We start from the raw sequence: 12923 nt of genomic DNA on the forward strand, positions 1-12923 counted from the left end.
AGCAGATACCTGGGACTGTATAGGGGTTAAATGTAAAAACGGCTCCGGTTCCGTTATTTTAAGGGTTAAAGCTTTCAAATTTGGTGTGCAATACTTTTAAGGCTTTAAGACACTGTGGTGAAATTTTGGTGAATTTTGAACAATTGCTTCATGCTTTTTCGCATATTCAGTAATAAAGTGTGTTCTGTTTAAAATTTAAAGTGACAGTAACGGTTTTATTTTAAAACGTTTTTTGTGCTTTGTTGACAAGTTTAAGCCTGTTTAACATGTCTGAACCATCAGATAAGCGATGTTCTATATGTATGAAAGCCAATGTGTCTCCCCATTTAAATATATGTGATAATTGTGACATAGTGTCCAAACAAAGTAGGGACAATGATGCCACAGATAATAATAGTGCCCAAGATGATTCTTCAGATGAGGGGAGTAAGCATGGTACTGCATCATCCCCTTCTGTGTCTACACCAGTTTTGCCCACACAAGAGGCCCCTAGTACATCTAGTGCGCCAATACTTATTACCATGCAACAATTAACGGCTGTTATGGATAATTCTATTGCAAATATTTTATCTAAAATGCCTACTTATCAGAGAAAGCGCGATTGCTCTGTTTTAAACACTGAAGAGCAAGAGGACGCTGATGATAACGTTTCTGACATACCCTCACACCAATCTGAAGGGGCCAGGAGGGAGGTTTTGTCTGAGGGAGAAATTTCAGATTCAGGAAAAATTTCTCAACAAGCTGAACCTGATGTTGTAACATTTAAATTTAAATTAGAACATCTCCGCGCACTGCTTAAGGAGGTATTATCTACTCTGGATGATTGTGACAATTTGGTCATTCCAGAGAAATTATGTAAGATGGACAAGTTCCTAGAGGTTCCGGTGCCCCCCGATGTTTTTCCTATACACAAGCGGGTGGCGGACATAGTAAATAAGGAATGGGAAAGGCCCGGCATACCTTTTGTTCCTCCCCCTATATTTAAGAAATTATTTCCTATAGTCGACCCCAGAAAGGACTTATGGCAGACAGTCCCTAAGGTCGAGGGGGCGGTCTCTACTCTAAACAAACGCACTACTATTCCCATAGAAGATAGTTGTGCTTTCAAAGATCCTATGGATAAAAAATTAGAGGGTTTGCTTAAAAAGATGTTTGTTCAGCAAGGTTACCTTCTACAACCAATTTCATGCATTGTTCCTGTCACTACGGCAGCGTGTTTCTGGTTCGAAGAACTAGAAAAGTCGCTCAATAAAGAATCTTCGTATGAGGAGGTTATGGACAGAGTTCAAGCACTTAAATTGGCTAACTCTTTTATTCTAGATGCCGCTTTGCAATTAGCTAGATTAGCGGCGAAAAATTCAGGGTTTGCTATCATGGCGCGCAGAGCGCTTTGGCTAAAGTCTTGGTCAGCGGATGTGTCTTCCAAGACAAAATTGCTTAACATCCCTTTCAAGGGCAAAACACTGTTTGGTCCTGATTTGAAAGAGATTATTTCAGACATCACCGGGGGTAAGGGCCACGCCCTTCCTCAGGATAGGTCTTTTAAGGCTAGAAATGAGCCTAATTTTCGTCCCTTTCGCAGAAACGGACCAGCCTCTACTTCTACATCCTCTAAGCAAGAGGGTAATACTTCTCAACCCAAACCAGCCTGGAGACCGATGCAAGGCTGGAACAAGGGTAAGCAGGCCAAGAAGCCTGCCACTGCTACCAAAACAGCATGAAGGGATGGCCCCCGATCCGGGACCGGATCTGGTGGGGGGCAGACTTTCTCTCTTTGCTCAGGCCTGGGCAAGAGATGTTCAGGATCCTTGGGCACTAGAAATAGTTTCTCAAGGTTATCTCCTGGAATTCAAGGAACTACCCCCAAGGGGAAGGTTCCACAGGTCTCAATTATCTTCAAACCAAATAAAAAGACTTCTTACATTGTGTAGAAGACCTGTTAAAGATGGGAGTAATTCATCCAGTTCCAATAGGAGAACAAGGGATGGGGTTTTACTCCAACCTGTTCATAGTTCCCAAAAAAGAGGGAACATTCAGACCAATTTTAGATCTCAAGATCCTAAACAAATTTCTCAGGGTTCCATCGTTCAAAATGGAAACCATTCGAACGATCCTTCCTACCATCCAGGAAGGTCAATTTATGACCACGGTGGATTTAAAGGATGCGTACCTACATATTCCTATCCACAAGGAACATCATCAGTTCCTAAGGTTCGCTTTTCTGGACAAGCATTACCAGTTTGTGGCACTTCCATTCGGATTAGCCACTGCTCCGAGAATTTTCACAAAGGTACTAGGGTCCCTTCTAGCGGTTCTAAGACCAAGGGGCATTGCAGTAGTACCGTACTTGGACGACATCCTGATTCAAGCGTCGTCTCTGTCAAAAGCAAAGGCTCATACGGACATCGTCCTAGCCTTTCTCAGATCTCACGGATGGAAAGTGAACATAGAAAAAAGTTCTCTTTCCCCGTCAACAAGAGTTCCCTTCTTGGGAACAATAATAGACTCCTTAGAAATGAGGATTTTTCTGACAGAGGTCAGAAAATCAAAACTTCTAAGTTCTTGTCAAGTACTTCATTCTGTTCTTCGTCCTTCCATAGCGCAGTGCATGGAAGTAATAGGATTGATGGTTGCAGCAATGGACATAGTTCCTTTTGCATGGATTCATCTAAGACCATTACAACTGTGCATGCTCAGACAGTGGAATGGGGATTATACAGACTTGTCTCCGACGATTCAAGTAGATCAAAGGACCAGAGATTCACTCCGTTGGTGGCTGATCCTGGACAACCTGTCACAGGGAATGAGCTTCCGCAGACTAGAGTGGGTCATTGTCACGACCGACGCCAGTCTGGTGGGCTGGGGCGCGGTCTGGGAACCCCTGAAAGCTCAGGGTCTATGGTCTCGGGAAGAATCTCTTCTCCCGATAAACATTCTGGAACTGAGAGCGATATTCAATGCTCTCAAAGCTTGGCCTCATCTAGCAAAGGCCAAATTCATAAGGTTTCAATCAGACAACATGACGACAGTTGCATATATCAACCATCAGGGGGGAACAAGGAGTTCCCTGGCGATGGAGGAAGTGACCAAGATAATTCAATGGGCGGAGGATCACTCCTGCCACTTGTCTGCAATCCACATCCCAGGAGTGGAAAATTGGGAAGCGGATTTTCTGAGTCGTCAGACATTCCATCCGGGGGAGTGGGAACTCCATCCGGAAATCTTTGCCCAAATAACTCGATTATGGGGCATTCCAGACATGGATCTGATGGCCTCTCGTCAGAACTTCAAGGTTCCTTGTTACGGGTCCAGATCCAGGGATCCCAAGGCGACTCTAGTAGATGCACTAGTAGCACCTTGGACCTTCAACCTAGCTTATGTATTCCCACCGTTTCCTCTCATCCCCAGGCTGGTAGCCAGGATCAATCAGGAGAGGGCTTCAGTGATCTTGATAGCTCCTGCGTGGCCACGCAGGACTTGGTATCAGTGACGTGCAGTCAGTAGAGGCAGGTGAGGCAGTGCTTCACCTGTCATCATGGGCAAAACTAAATTTTAAATTAAAATATATATATATATGTTTTTTGTATATATAATTCTATGGAGAGAGGCCGTGAGAATTTCGGCTTCTCTCTATTGTGCAAAAAGCAACATGTGCGGCTAGGAGCCGCGAGCACGCCCCCAGCTGGTAATGTAAGACTTTTTTTTATATAATTCTATGGAGAGAAGCTGTGAGGAGTTCGGCCTCTCTCTATTGGGTAAAAAGCAGCATTGTGTGGCTAGGCGCCCGCTGGTAATTGTAGCCTCAACGTGCTCCATTAACACTCAATTGAGGCAGCCCTCATAGCTGCATCTTGAGGGAGGGAGGGAGCCCACTCGGTCACATGTGACCGCAGAAGAGGCGGAGCAGGTGAGAGCGGGCGGGCTGGCCGCGATCACTCAAAAACAGTATTGCTGAGGGGAGGCGGCAACTGACTAAACATTTTGAAGAAGACAGTTGGAGGATTAACTTAGTAAGGTAAGTGCTGTGGTAGCACCTCACATTGTTCCCAGTGCAAGGGCCTAATATAATTTGCAGTTGTGGGCAGGGTTGCAAATGTCCGGGTTTCGAAAGAATGCAGCGCAAAGATGCGATAGTAGTACAGTACTCACTGCAACCTGTACTACTAGCCCATCTTTGCGCTTCATTCTCAGGTCTCACTGAGTTAATTTCTCATCATAATCCTAAAAGCTGCATCGGGCAATAGCCGGTGATATCATGCACTATACAATACATATGTTATAATTTGTAAGCAGCATACTTCAACTATACACTGCCAAACAACATCTAGTGACAGTTAGTCACTTCACCACTTCTCTCTATGACATCCAGACCGATTATGATTTTCAGGTTCTCCATGCTACAGAAAGGCTGTGCTAGTAGTGAAAATCAGTGATAATTGGTTGGGATGTCATGGAGAGAAGAGGAGAGTTGTGACTAACAGTCACTAGCTGTTGTTTGGCAGTTGGTAGTTGAAGCATGCCGCTTACAAAAAATAAAGTGGACTGTGGTGAGGGACTGGAGTGACTGGAGAAGTCTGGCTAAGTCAGTTTAGCCAGGACTAAGGAAGGTTTGTTTGCACTTTCTTTTAAAATCGTGTGCAGTCACTGTGATCTCAATAGTGTGTTTGATGCTGATAAAAATAAGATTGGAGCAACCCCTTCCCTGACTGAAATGTCATAAGAAACATACTTTGATCTTTTATTTATAATAAAATGTGGCATACAGTCTTTTAACTGTTCTTAAGAGTTTGATGCCAGTTTCTAACTCTTTCACTGCTGGAATTTGCCCACTGTTAGTTTTTTAAAATTGAGTGTTTGTATGATAGCATGAGTGCACTACAGTTAGATAGGGTGTGAGAGAATGTATGTTAGAGTGTTTGTTAGAGTTTGTGACAGTGTGTGTGAGTGTTAGAGCTAGTGTATTAATGAGGGTGTGTATGAAAGTGCTAAACTGAGTTTGAGAGAGTGTTTTAGAGTGAAAGTGTATTAGAGTTAGAGAGTGTGAGTGTGTGTGATAAGAGTATGTATGTCTGTGAGAGTATTAAAGTGCAAAATTGTGTGTAACAGTGTTAAAGTTGCATGCAAGAGTGCATGTAAGAGAGATAGTGAGAGAGTTTTGCAGGGTCATGGTATGTCCTGAAATTGTGTTACATGCTATAGGGTGACATTACTAACTCTTTGTTTTAGTTGCTAAATACTTGTTGGTGCCAGTAATTTAGTGATATCTATGTATTTATGTGTATGTATATATATATATATATATATATATATATATATATATATATATATATATATATATATATATATGTGTGTGTTTCTTGGGTGTATCATAGCCAGCCTCACCAGCCTCTGACCTCACTGCACGTCACTGCTTGGTATGCAGACCTGGTGAATATGTCATCGGCTCCACCATGGAAGCTACCTTTGAGACAGGACCTTCTTGTTCAAGGTCCATTCGAACATCCGAATCTGGTTTCCCTCCAACTGACTGCTTGGAGATTGAACGCTTGATTTTATCAAAGCGTGGGTTTTCAGATTCTGTAATAGATACTCTGATTCAGGCTAGAAAGCCTGTAACTAGAAAAATTTACCATAAGATATGGAAAAAATATATCTGTTGGTGTGAATCTAAAGGATTCCCCTGGAACAAGATAAAAATTCCTAAGATTCTATCCTTTCTACAAGAAGGTTTGGAGAAAGGATTATCTGCAAGTTCTCTGAAGGGACAGATCTCTGCGTTATCTGTTTTACTTCACAAAAGGCTGGCAGCTGTGCCAGACGTTCAAGCGTTTGTTCAGGCTCTGGTTAGAATCAAGCCTGTTTACAGACCTTTGACTCCTCCCTGGAGTCTTAATCTAGTTCTTTCAGTTCTTCAAGGGGTTCCGTTTGAACCCTTACATTCCGTAGATATTAAGTTATTATCTTGGAAAGTTTTGTTTTTGGTTGCAATTTCTTCTGCTAGAAGAGTTTCTGAGTTATCTGCTCTGCAGTGTTCTCCGCCCTATCTGGTGTTCCATGCAGATAAGGTGGTTTTGCGTACTAAGCCTGGTTTTCTTCCGAAAGTTGTTTCCAACAAGAATATTAACCAGGAGATTGTTGTACCTTCTTTGTGTCCGAATCCAGTTTCAAAGAAGGAACGTTTGTTACACAATTTGGACGTAGTCCGTGCTCTAAAATTCTATTTAGAGGCCACTAAAGATTTCAGACAAACATCTTCCTTGTTTGTTGTTTATTCTGGGAAAAGGAGAGGTCAAAAGGCAACTTCTACCTCTCTTTCTTTTTGGCTTAAAAGCATTATCCGATTGTCTTATGAGACTGCCGGACGGCAGCCTCCTGAAAGAATCACAGCTCATTCCACTAGGGCTGTGGCTTCCACATGGGCCTTCAAGAACGAGGCTTCTGTTGACCAGATATGTAAGGCAGCGACTTGGTCTTCACTGCACACTTTTGCCAAATTTTACAAATTTGATACTTTTGCTTCTTCGGAGGCTATTTTTGGGAGAAAGGTTTTGCAAGCCGTGGTGCCTTCCATTTAGGTGACCTGATTTGCTCCCTCCCTTCATCCGTGTCCTAAAGCTTTGGTATTGGTTCCCACAAGTAAGGATGACGCCGTGGACCGGACACACCTATGTTGGAGAAAACAGAATTTATGCTTACCTGATAAATTACTTTCTCCAACGGTGTGTCCGGTCCACGGCCCGCCCTGGTTTTTTTAATCAGGTCTGATGAATTATTTTCTCTAACTACAGTCACCACGGTATCATATGGTTTCTCCTATGCATATTTCCTCCTGTACGTCGGTCGAATGACTGGGGTAGGCGGAGCCTAGGAGGGATCATGTGACCAGCTTTGCTGGGCTCTTTGCCATTTCCTGTTGGGGAAGAGAATATCCCACAAGTAAGGATGACGCCGTGGACCGGACACACCGTTGGAGAAAGTAATTTATCAGGTAAGCATAAATTCTGTTTTTCTTATTTGCCTTTTCACAGATATTGTTTTCTGGTACCTAACTAAATACCATTAAAATAAAATAGAAGGTTTGACCAAACATCAGTATGAATATTGCAATTCAAGAGAGATAGCAATCCGCGTATATAGAGTAAAGAGAAAAATAAAAAGCTGTGATTAAATACTGTTATTTATGTTATTTGTGCACTAGTGTCCTCTGCGAGATGCCATTAAACACCTGTTGTTTTGTGTAAAATTGTATTTGTGCGACTCTCCCTACAGACGCCAAAAAGCAAAATCTGTAACCTGCAAATGCTGCCAATCAAACAGCTGGTTTAGGTCATTTACAGCATTTTGGAAACCTAGGTTACAGATTCTGCTTTATGGCAGTGTAAAAGCATGGCGCAAACACAGTGAGGTTCTTATTGCCACTTTAATCCCCTTGAAGGAGTTGCAAGTCATTGCAGCTCATGAGCAGAGCGCAGTATGCGCCAGATTTAGAGCAGCATATGCAGGTATTCTGCAGTCACTGGCTGTGTCCTACTCATAAACTGAAATGTGTTGTGGGACTTTATCTTTGTGTTTAACCTGTTTTCTGCTTTTGACACCAATGCTAAACTACATGCGCTAACCAACCAGAGCATATTATTTGCATTAGGCTGTCTTATTAAAATTATATTCTCAATCAACCCTTCCGCTAAAGGTGAAATCTTGCTCGGTTAGGCCCAGACAGCTGTTTCACACATTTTCATTGTAACTCTTTTTTATTAAAGGTAAAGAAGTGGAAAGCGACGACTCTGTGATATCCGGATCCAATTCTCTTGTGTTTGAGAATAATGCACTGAGTGATACAGAGAAGTCCCCCTCTCCTCCCCTGTCAGCCTTATCCAGCCCAGAGGAGGTATCTGCGGGTGAAAAGGTAATACTGCAGCGCTGTCGCCCTATAATCACTCAACCAGCGCATGGTCTAAATATAAAACTTACACAGAAATGTTATGACCTCACTATGTATAGGTTAGATGGTACAGGGTAAAAGTACTTAATCCAGCACCTGGGTATATTTAAATGTGCCGTGCAAGCTGTTAGGGTTTTGCTATTATATTTGGTTTAGATGATAGAGAGGAGACAGGGGATGTGATATAAACCTTCAAGTGTATGAAGGGATTTAATAACACTGAGGATTAAAAACATTTTTCATAAAAAGGACAATGCCACAATACGGGTCCTGCTCTCATATCAGAGAGTAATTTGCAGAAGCTTTTCACGGAAGGGGCAGTTGATTCATGGAATAGACGTGCAATAAAGATAGAACAAATACTGTAAGGGAACTCAGGAAGGCCTGGCATGTGCGTAATGCTGTCCTGAGAATTAATATGGCTACTCTGCAGAGGGCTTTCTGTTTTTTATGGCAAAATCTGTGTCTATTTAAATTTATTGATGATTTTGTAGTCCAACAGTTGCTCAACCATGGTTTGTAGTATAAAGGCTGCAATACTAGCGCTGCAGGATCTGTTAACGCTTTACACATAATAATAATGTGCATTTCCGTATTCATAAACGCAACGCAAATCCAGATATGTTCCAATATTTCATTGATATATACGGTGCTAAAGGAGCTGAATGCCACAGACCACAGGCGTTTTTGGCATTCTTTAGTGAACAAATGCTGAAATGCCCCTCTAGTAATAAAAAAATGCTCCCCTCAATAAAGAAAACTGAATTTTATTTAAGATACAAAGTGCAGCTTTTCTTTAATCCTGTCTTTAGACACAAAACAGACCATCTTTAAATACAAATCACCTTCAACCAAACTTGTTTGGAAATGTAACAATTTATATACTTACAGCCTAAATATTTTAAAACAAGTGAGACCTAGTCTAGTGGTTTAGAGATTTAATCCTTTATTTAATTTGCAATACTAAAGCCATAATAAAAATATAATTTATTTTATCTTTATATTATCATGATGGAAATTGTATCAATAATTGCAACAACCTCAGCAATTGAAGAACATAAAAATCTTCATGTATGCCCAAGGGAATACAGTTTAAAAATGCAGTATGATTCACATTGTTTGAAAGGGTTCTTTCTATGCTCTATTTTCTCATTTACAGCATGTATTGTCTCACATAACTCCACCCACAAGGATATTTCATTTAATAAACTGAAAAATGTGTATTACATGTTAAAAAATAAACAGCTAGATTACGAGTTTTGCGTTATGGCCCATAACGCTGCTTTTTCACCACCGCTGTTATTACGAGTCTTGTAGGTATAGCTGTACCGCACACCTTTTTGGCCGTCACGCAACGTAACTACCGCACCTTTCAAAAAGTCCTTTTTCAATGGGACTTCCATAGCGCCGGTATTACGAGTTTGCCTGTCCGGCCAAAAAGTGAGCGGTACAGCCTATAACTACAAGATCTGTACCGCCACCTGAAAGTCAGTAGTTATGGGTTTTACATTACAGAGCTGTAACATAAAACTCATAACTAAAGTGTTACAAAGTCCACTAACACCCATAAACTACCTATTAACCCCTAAACCGAGGCCCTCCCGCATCGCAAACACTAAAATAAAATTATTAACCCCTAATCTGCCGCTCCGGACATCGCCTCCACTATAATAAACATGTTAACCCCTAAATCGCCGCACTCCCACATCACAAACACTAGTTAAATATTATTAACCCCTAATCTGCAGCTCCCAATGTCGTCGCTACCTACATACACTTATTAACCATAATCTGCTGTCCCTAACATCGCCACAACCTACATTACTGTTGTTAACCCCTAATCTGCTGTCCCCAAAATCGCTGCCACTATACTAAAGTTATTAACCCCTAAGTCTAACCCTAACGTAACCCTAACCCCCACTAACTTTAACATAATTAAAATAATTCCAAATAAAAATTACAATTAATACCTAAATTATTCCTATTTTAAAATAAATAAGTACTTACCTGTAAATAAAACCTAAGCTAGCTACAATATAACTAATAGTTATATTGTATCTATCTTATGTTTTATTTTTATTTCACAGGTAAGTTTGTATTTATTTTAACTAGGTTGAATAGTTCGTAAATAGTTATTAACTATTTACTAACTACCTAGTAAAAATAAATACAAATTTACCTGTGAAATAAAACCTAACCTGTCTTACATTTAAACCTAACATTACACTAAAATTAAATAAATTACATTAATGAAATCCAATTAACTAAATTACAACAACAAAAAACACAGTTACACAAAATAAAAAAGAAATGATCAAATATTTAAACTAATTACACCTAATCTAATAGCCCTATCAAAATAAAAAAGCCCCCAAAATAATAAAACCCCTAGCCTAAACTAAACTGCCAATAGCCCTTAAAATGGCCTTTTGCGGGGCATTGCCCCAAAGAAATCAGCTCTTTTACATGGAAAATAAAAATACAAACAATCCCCAACAGTAAAACCCACCACCCACACAACCAACCCCCCAAATAAAAACCTACCTAAAAAACCTAAGCTCCCCATTGCCCTGAAAAGGGCATTTGGATGGGCATTGCTCTTAAAATGGCATTCAGCTCTTTTACATTGCCCAAACCCTAAGCTAAAAATAAAACCCACCCAATAAACCCTTAATAAAACCTAACACTAACCCCTGAAGATCCACTTACAGTTTTGGAAGACCATGCTCATCCAGCTGGGATTACATCGTTTAATTCCGATTGGCTGATAGAATTCTATCAGCCAATCGGAATTCAAGGGACGCCATCTTGGATGACGTCCATTAAAGGGAACCTTCAGTGTACGGCTGGGACCGTATTAAGAGAATGCTCCGCGCCGGATGTCTTGAAGATGGAGCCGCTCTGCATCGGAAGGATGAAGATAGAATATGCCGTCTGGATGAAGACTTCTGCCCGCCTGGAGGATGACTTCTTGCCGTTTGGATGAAGACTTCTCCCGGCTTCGTTGAGGACTTCTTGCCACTTGGATGAAGACTCCCGGCTGGATGAGGATGGATGTCCGGTCTTCCAAAACTGTAAGTGGATCTTCAGGGGTTAGTGTTAGGTTTTATTAAGGGTTTATTGGGTGGGTTTTATTTTTAGCTTATGGTTTGGACAATGTAAAAGAGCTAAATGCCCTTTTAAGGGCAATGCCCATCCAATAATGTAATGTTAGGTGTTAGTGTAACTCGAGTTAGGTTTTATTTTACAGGTAAATTTGTATTTATTTTAACTAGGTAGCAAGTAAATAGTTAATAACTATTTACTAACTAGTCTACCTAGTTAAAATAAATACAAACTTAGCTGTGAAATAAAAATAAAACCTAAGATAGCTACAATGTAACTATTAGTTATATTTTAGTTAGCTTAGGGTTTATTTTACAGGTAAGTATTTAGTTTTAAATAGGAATAATTTAGTTACTAATAGTAGGTTTTTTATTTTAATTATATTAAAGTTAGAGGGGTTAGGGTTACGTTAGGGTTAAGGTTAGATTTAGGGTTAGGGGTTAATATATTTATGTAGTGTTAGTGATGTGGGAGGCCAGAGGTTTAGGGGTTAATAGCTTAAGTATAGTGGCGGCGGCGACGTTGGGGGCGGCAGATTAGGGGTTAATAAATTTGTGTAGTTGGGGGCGGCAGATTAGGGGTTAATAAGTGTAATGTAGGTGTCGGCGATGTCGGGGGCGGCAGATTAGGGGTGTTTAGACTCAGGGTTTATGTTAGGGTGTTAGGTGTAAACATACATTTTCTTTCCCCATAGACATCAATGGGGATGCGTTACTTAGCTTTACGCTCCGTCATTGCAGATGTTAGGCTTTTTTTAGCCGGCTCTCCCCATTGATGTCTATGGGGAAATCGTGCATGAGCACGTCAAAGCAGCACTGGTATTTGTGGGAGGTATGGAGCTAAACACAGCCATATCGCCCGCAAACGCGGTGTTTTTGCAAACCTATAATAGCAGCGCTATTAAAGGTGAGCGGTGGAAATAACTTGCAAGTTATTAGCGAGCCACTCATAAGGCAAAACTCGTAATCTGGCTAAAAATCTTTAATTCTTGTATTTATTTTTTTTACCTGTCCTGTATCAATAATAAAATAAGCAGCTTTTCCAATTCAAATGTCCAAGACATGGCACCAAAGTTCTATTCTATCCAAGTGTCAGACTTTTGGTTAGGTTTGGGATTTGCAAGCAGAGTCTGTTTTGGTACAGAGGTATATTACATCTATACACCGGCTGTACAAATATATTATCCTGTAAAGTTATTAGATTTATAGTGTAGTTCATGTCCTTAAAGGGACATTAAACACTAAATACATCCTAGATAGAATGATGCATTCAAAGAAAAGATTAGTCCATGACTAACATGTAGATGTATTTTTTAAAGTTTCATTAGTTGTTTAAAAAGTGACAAAATAAGTGTAAAGTTTTAGTGTCTATAAAACACTGGGAGCTGCCATGTTGTAACTTGTGTTACCTTCTCTGCTGTGGCCAATTAGAGACAGTTATGCATAGGTCACTAGAGTGTGCAGCCAATGGTTGTGCTGGATTTAACAGTGTTCTGCACTTCCATTTCTAACAGGAACTGAAAAGCTCACAATTTCCGAATGGAATTACAGGAAAAGAGGACAAAATAAATAATGAAAGTATATTGCAGAGTTGTTTTATATATACAATTCATCATTTTATATTACCATCCCAAAGTGTTTAATGTCCCTTTAATGATATGCAGTGTAGCTCCATTTTCCTTAGTAATGGGTCTCCCGAGAAATTATTAATGAACTTATATAGGACATTTAGCAATGAAAATACTGCTCAGATTATTTTTTTTAAGTATTATAGAGTTTTATGTTGAGCTGGGTTATATTTTGTAATCCTTGTTGTTTGAGCGTGTGTTGTCTTCTCTTGGTAAATGTTCAGTTTACTTGTTACACTGTTCTGTGTA

General features: G+C 40.3%; 1 protein-coding gene across 15 annotated transcripts in view; it reads left to right on the forward strand.

Moving 5' to 3' along the window:
* Positions 1 to 12923, forward strand: part of PPFIBP1 (PPFIA binding protein 1) — a 650864-nt gene that overhangs the window by 429535 nt on the left and 208406 nt on the right. For all 15 annotated transcript variants that reach the window (XM_053719064.1, XM_053719065.1, XM_053719067.1 and 12 more), the window contains one exon: positions 7761 to 7906. In XM_053719064.1, the coding sequence (XP_053575039.1) occupies positions 7761 to 7906 (146 nt within the window). The remainder of the gene's footprint in view (positions 1 to 7760; positions 7907 to 12923) is intronic.

This window comes from Bombina bombina, chromosome 6, assembly GCF_027579735.1.
Source record: "Bombina bombina isolate aBomBom1 chromosome 6, aBomBom1.pri, whole genome shotgun sequence".
Taxonomy (NCBI): Eukaryota; Metazoa; Chordata; class Amphibia; order Anura; family Bombinatoridae; genus Bombina; species Bombina bombina.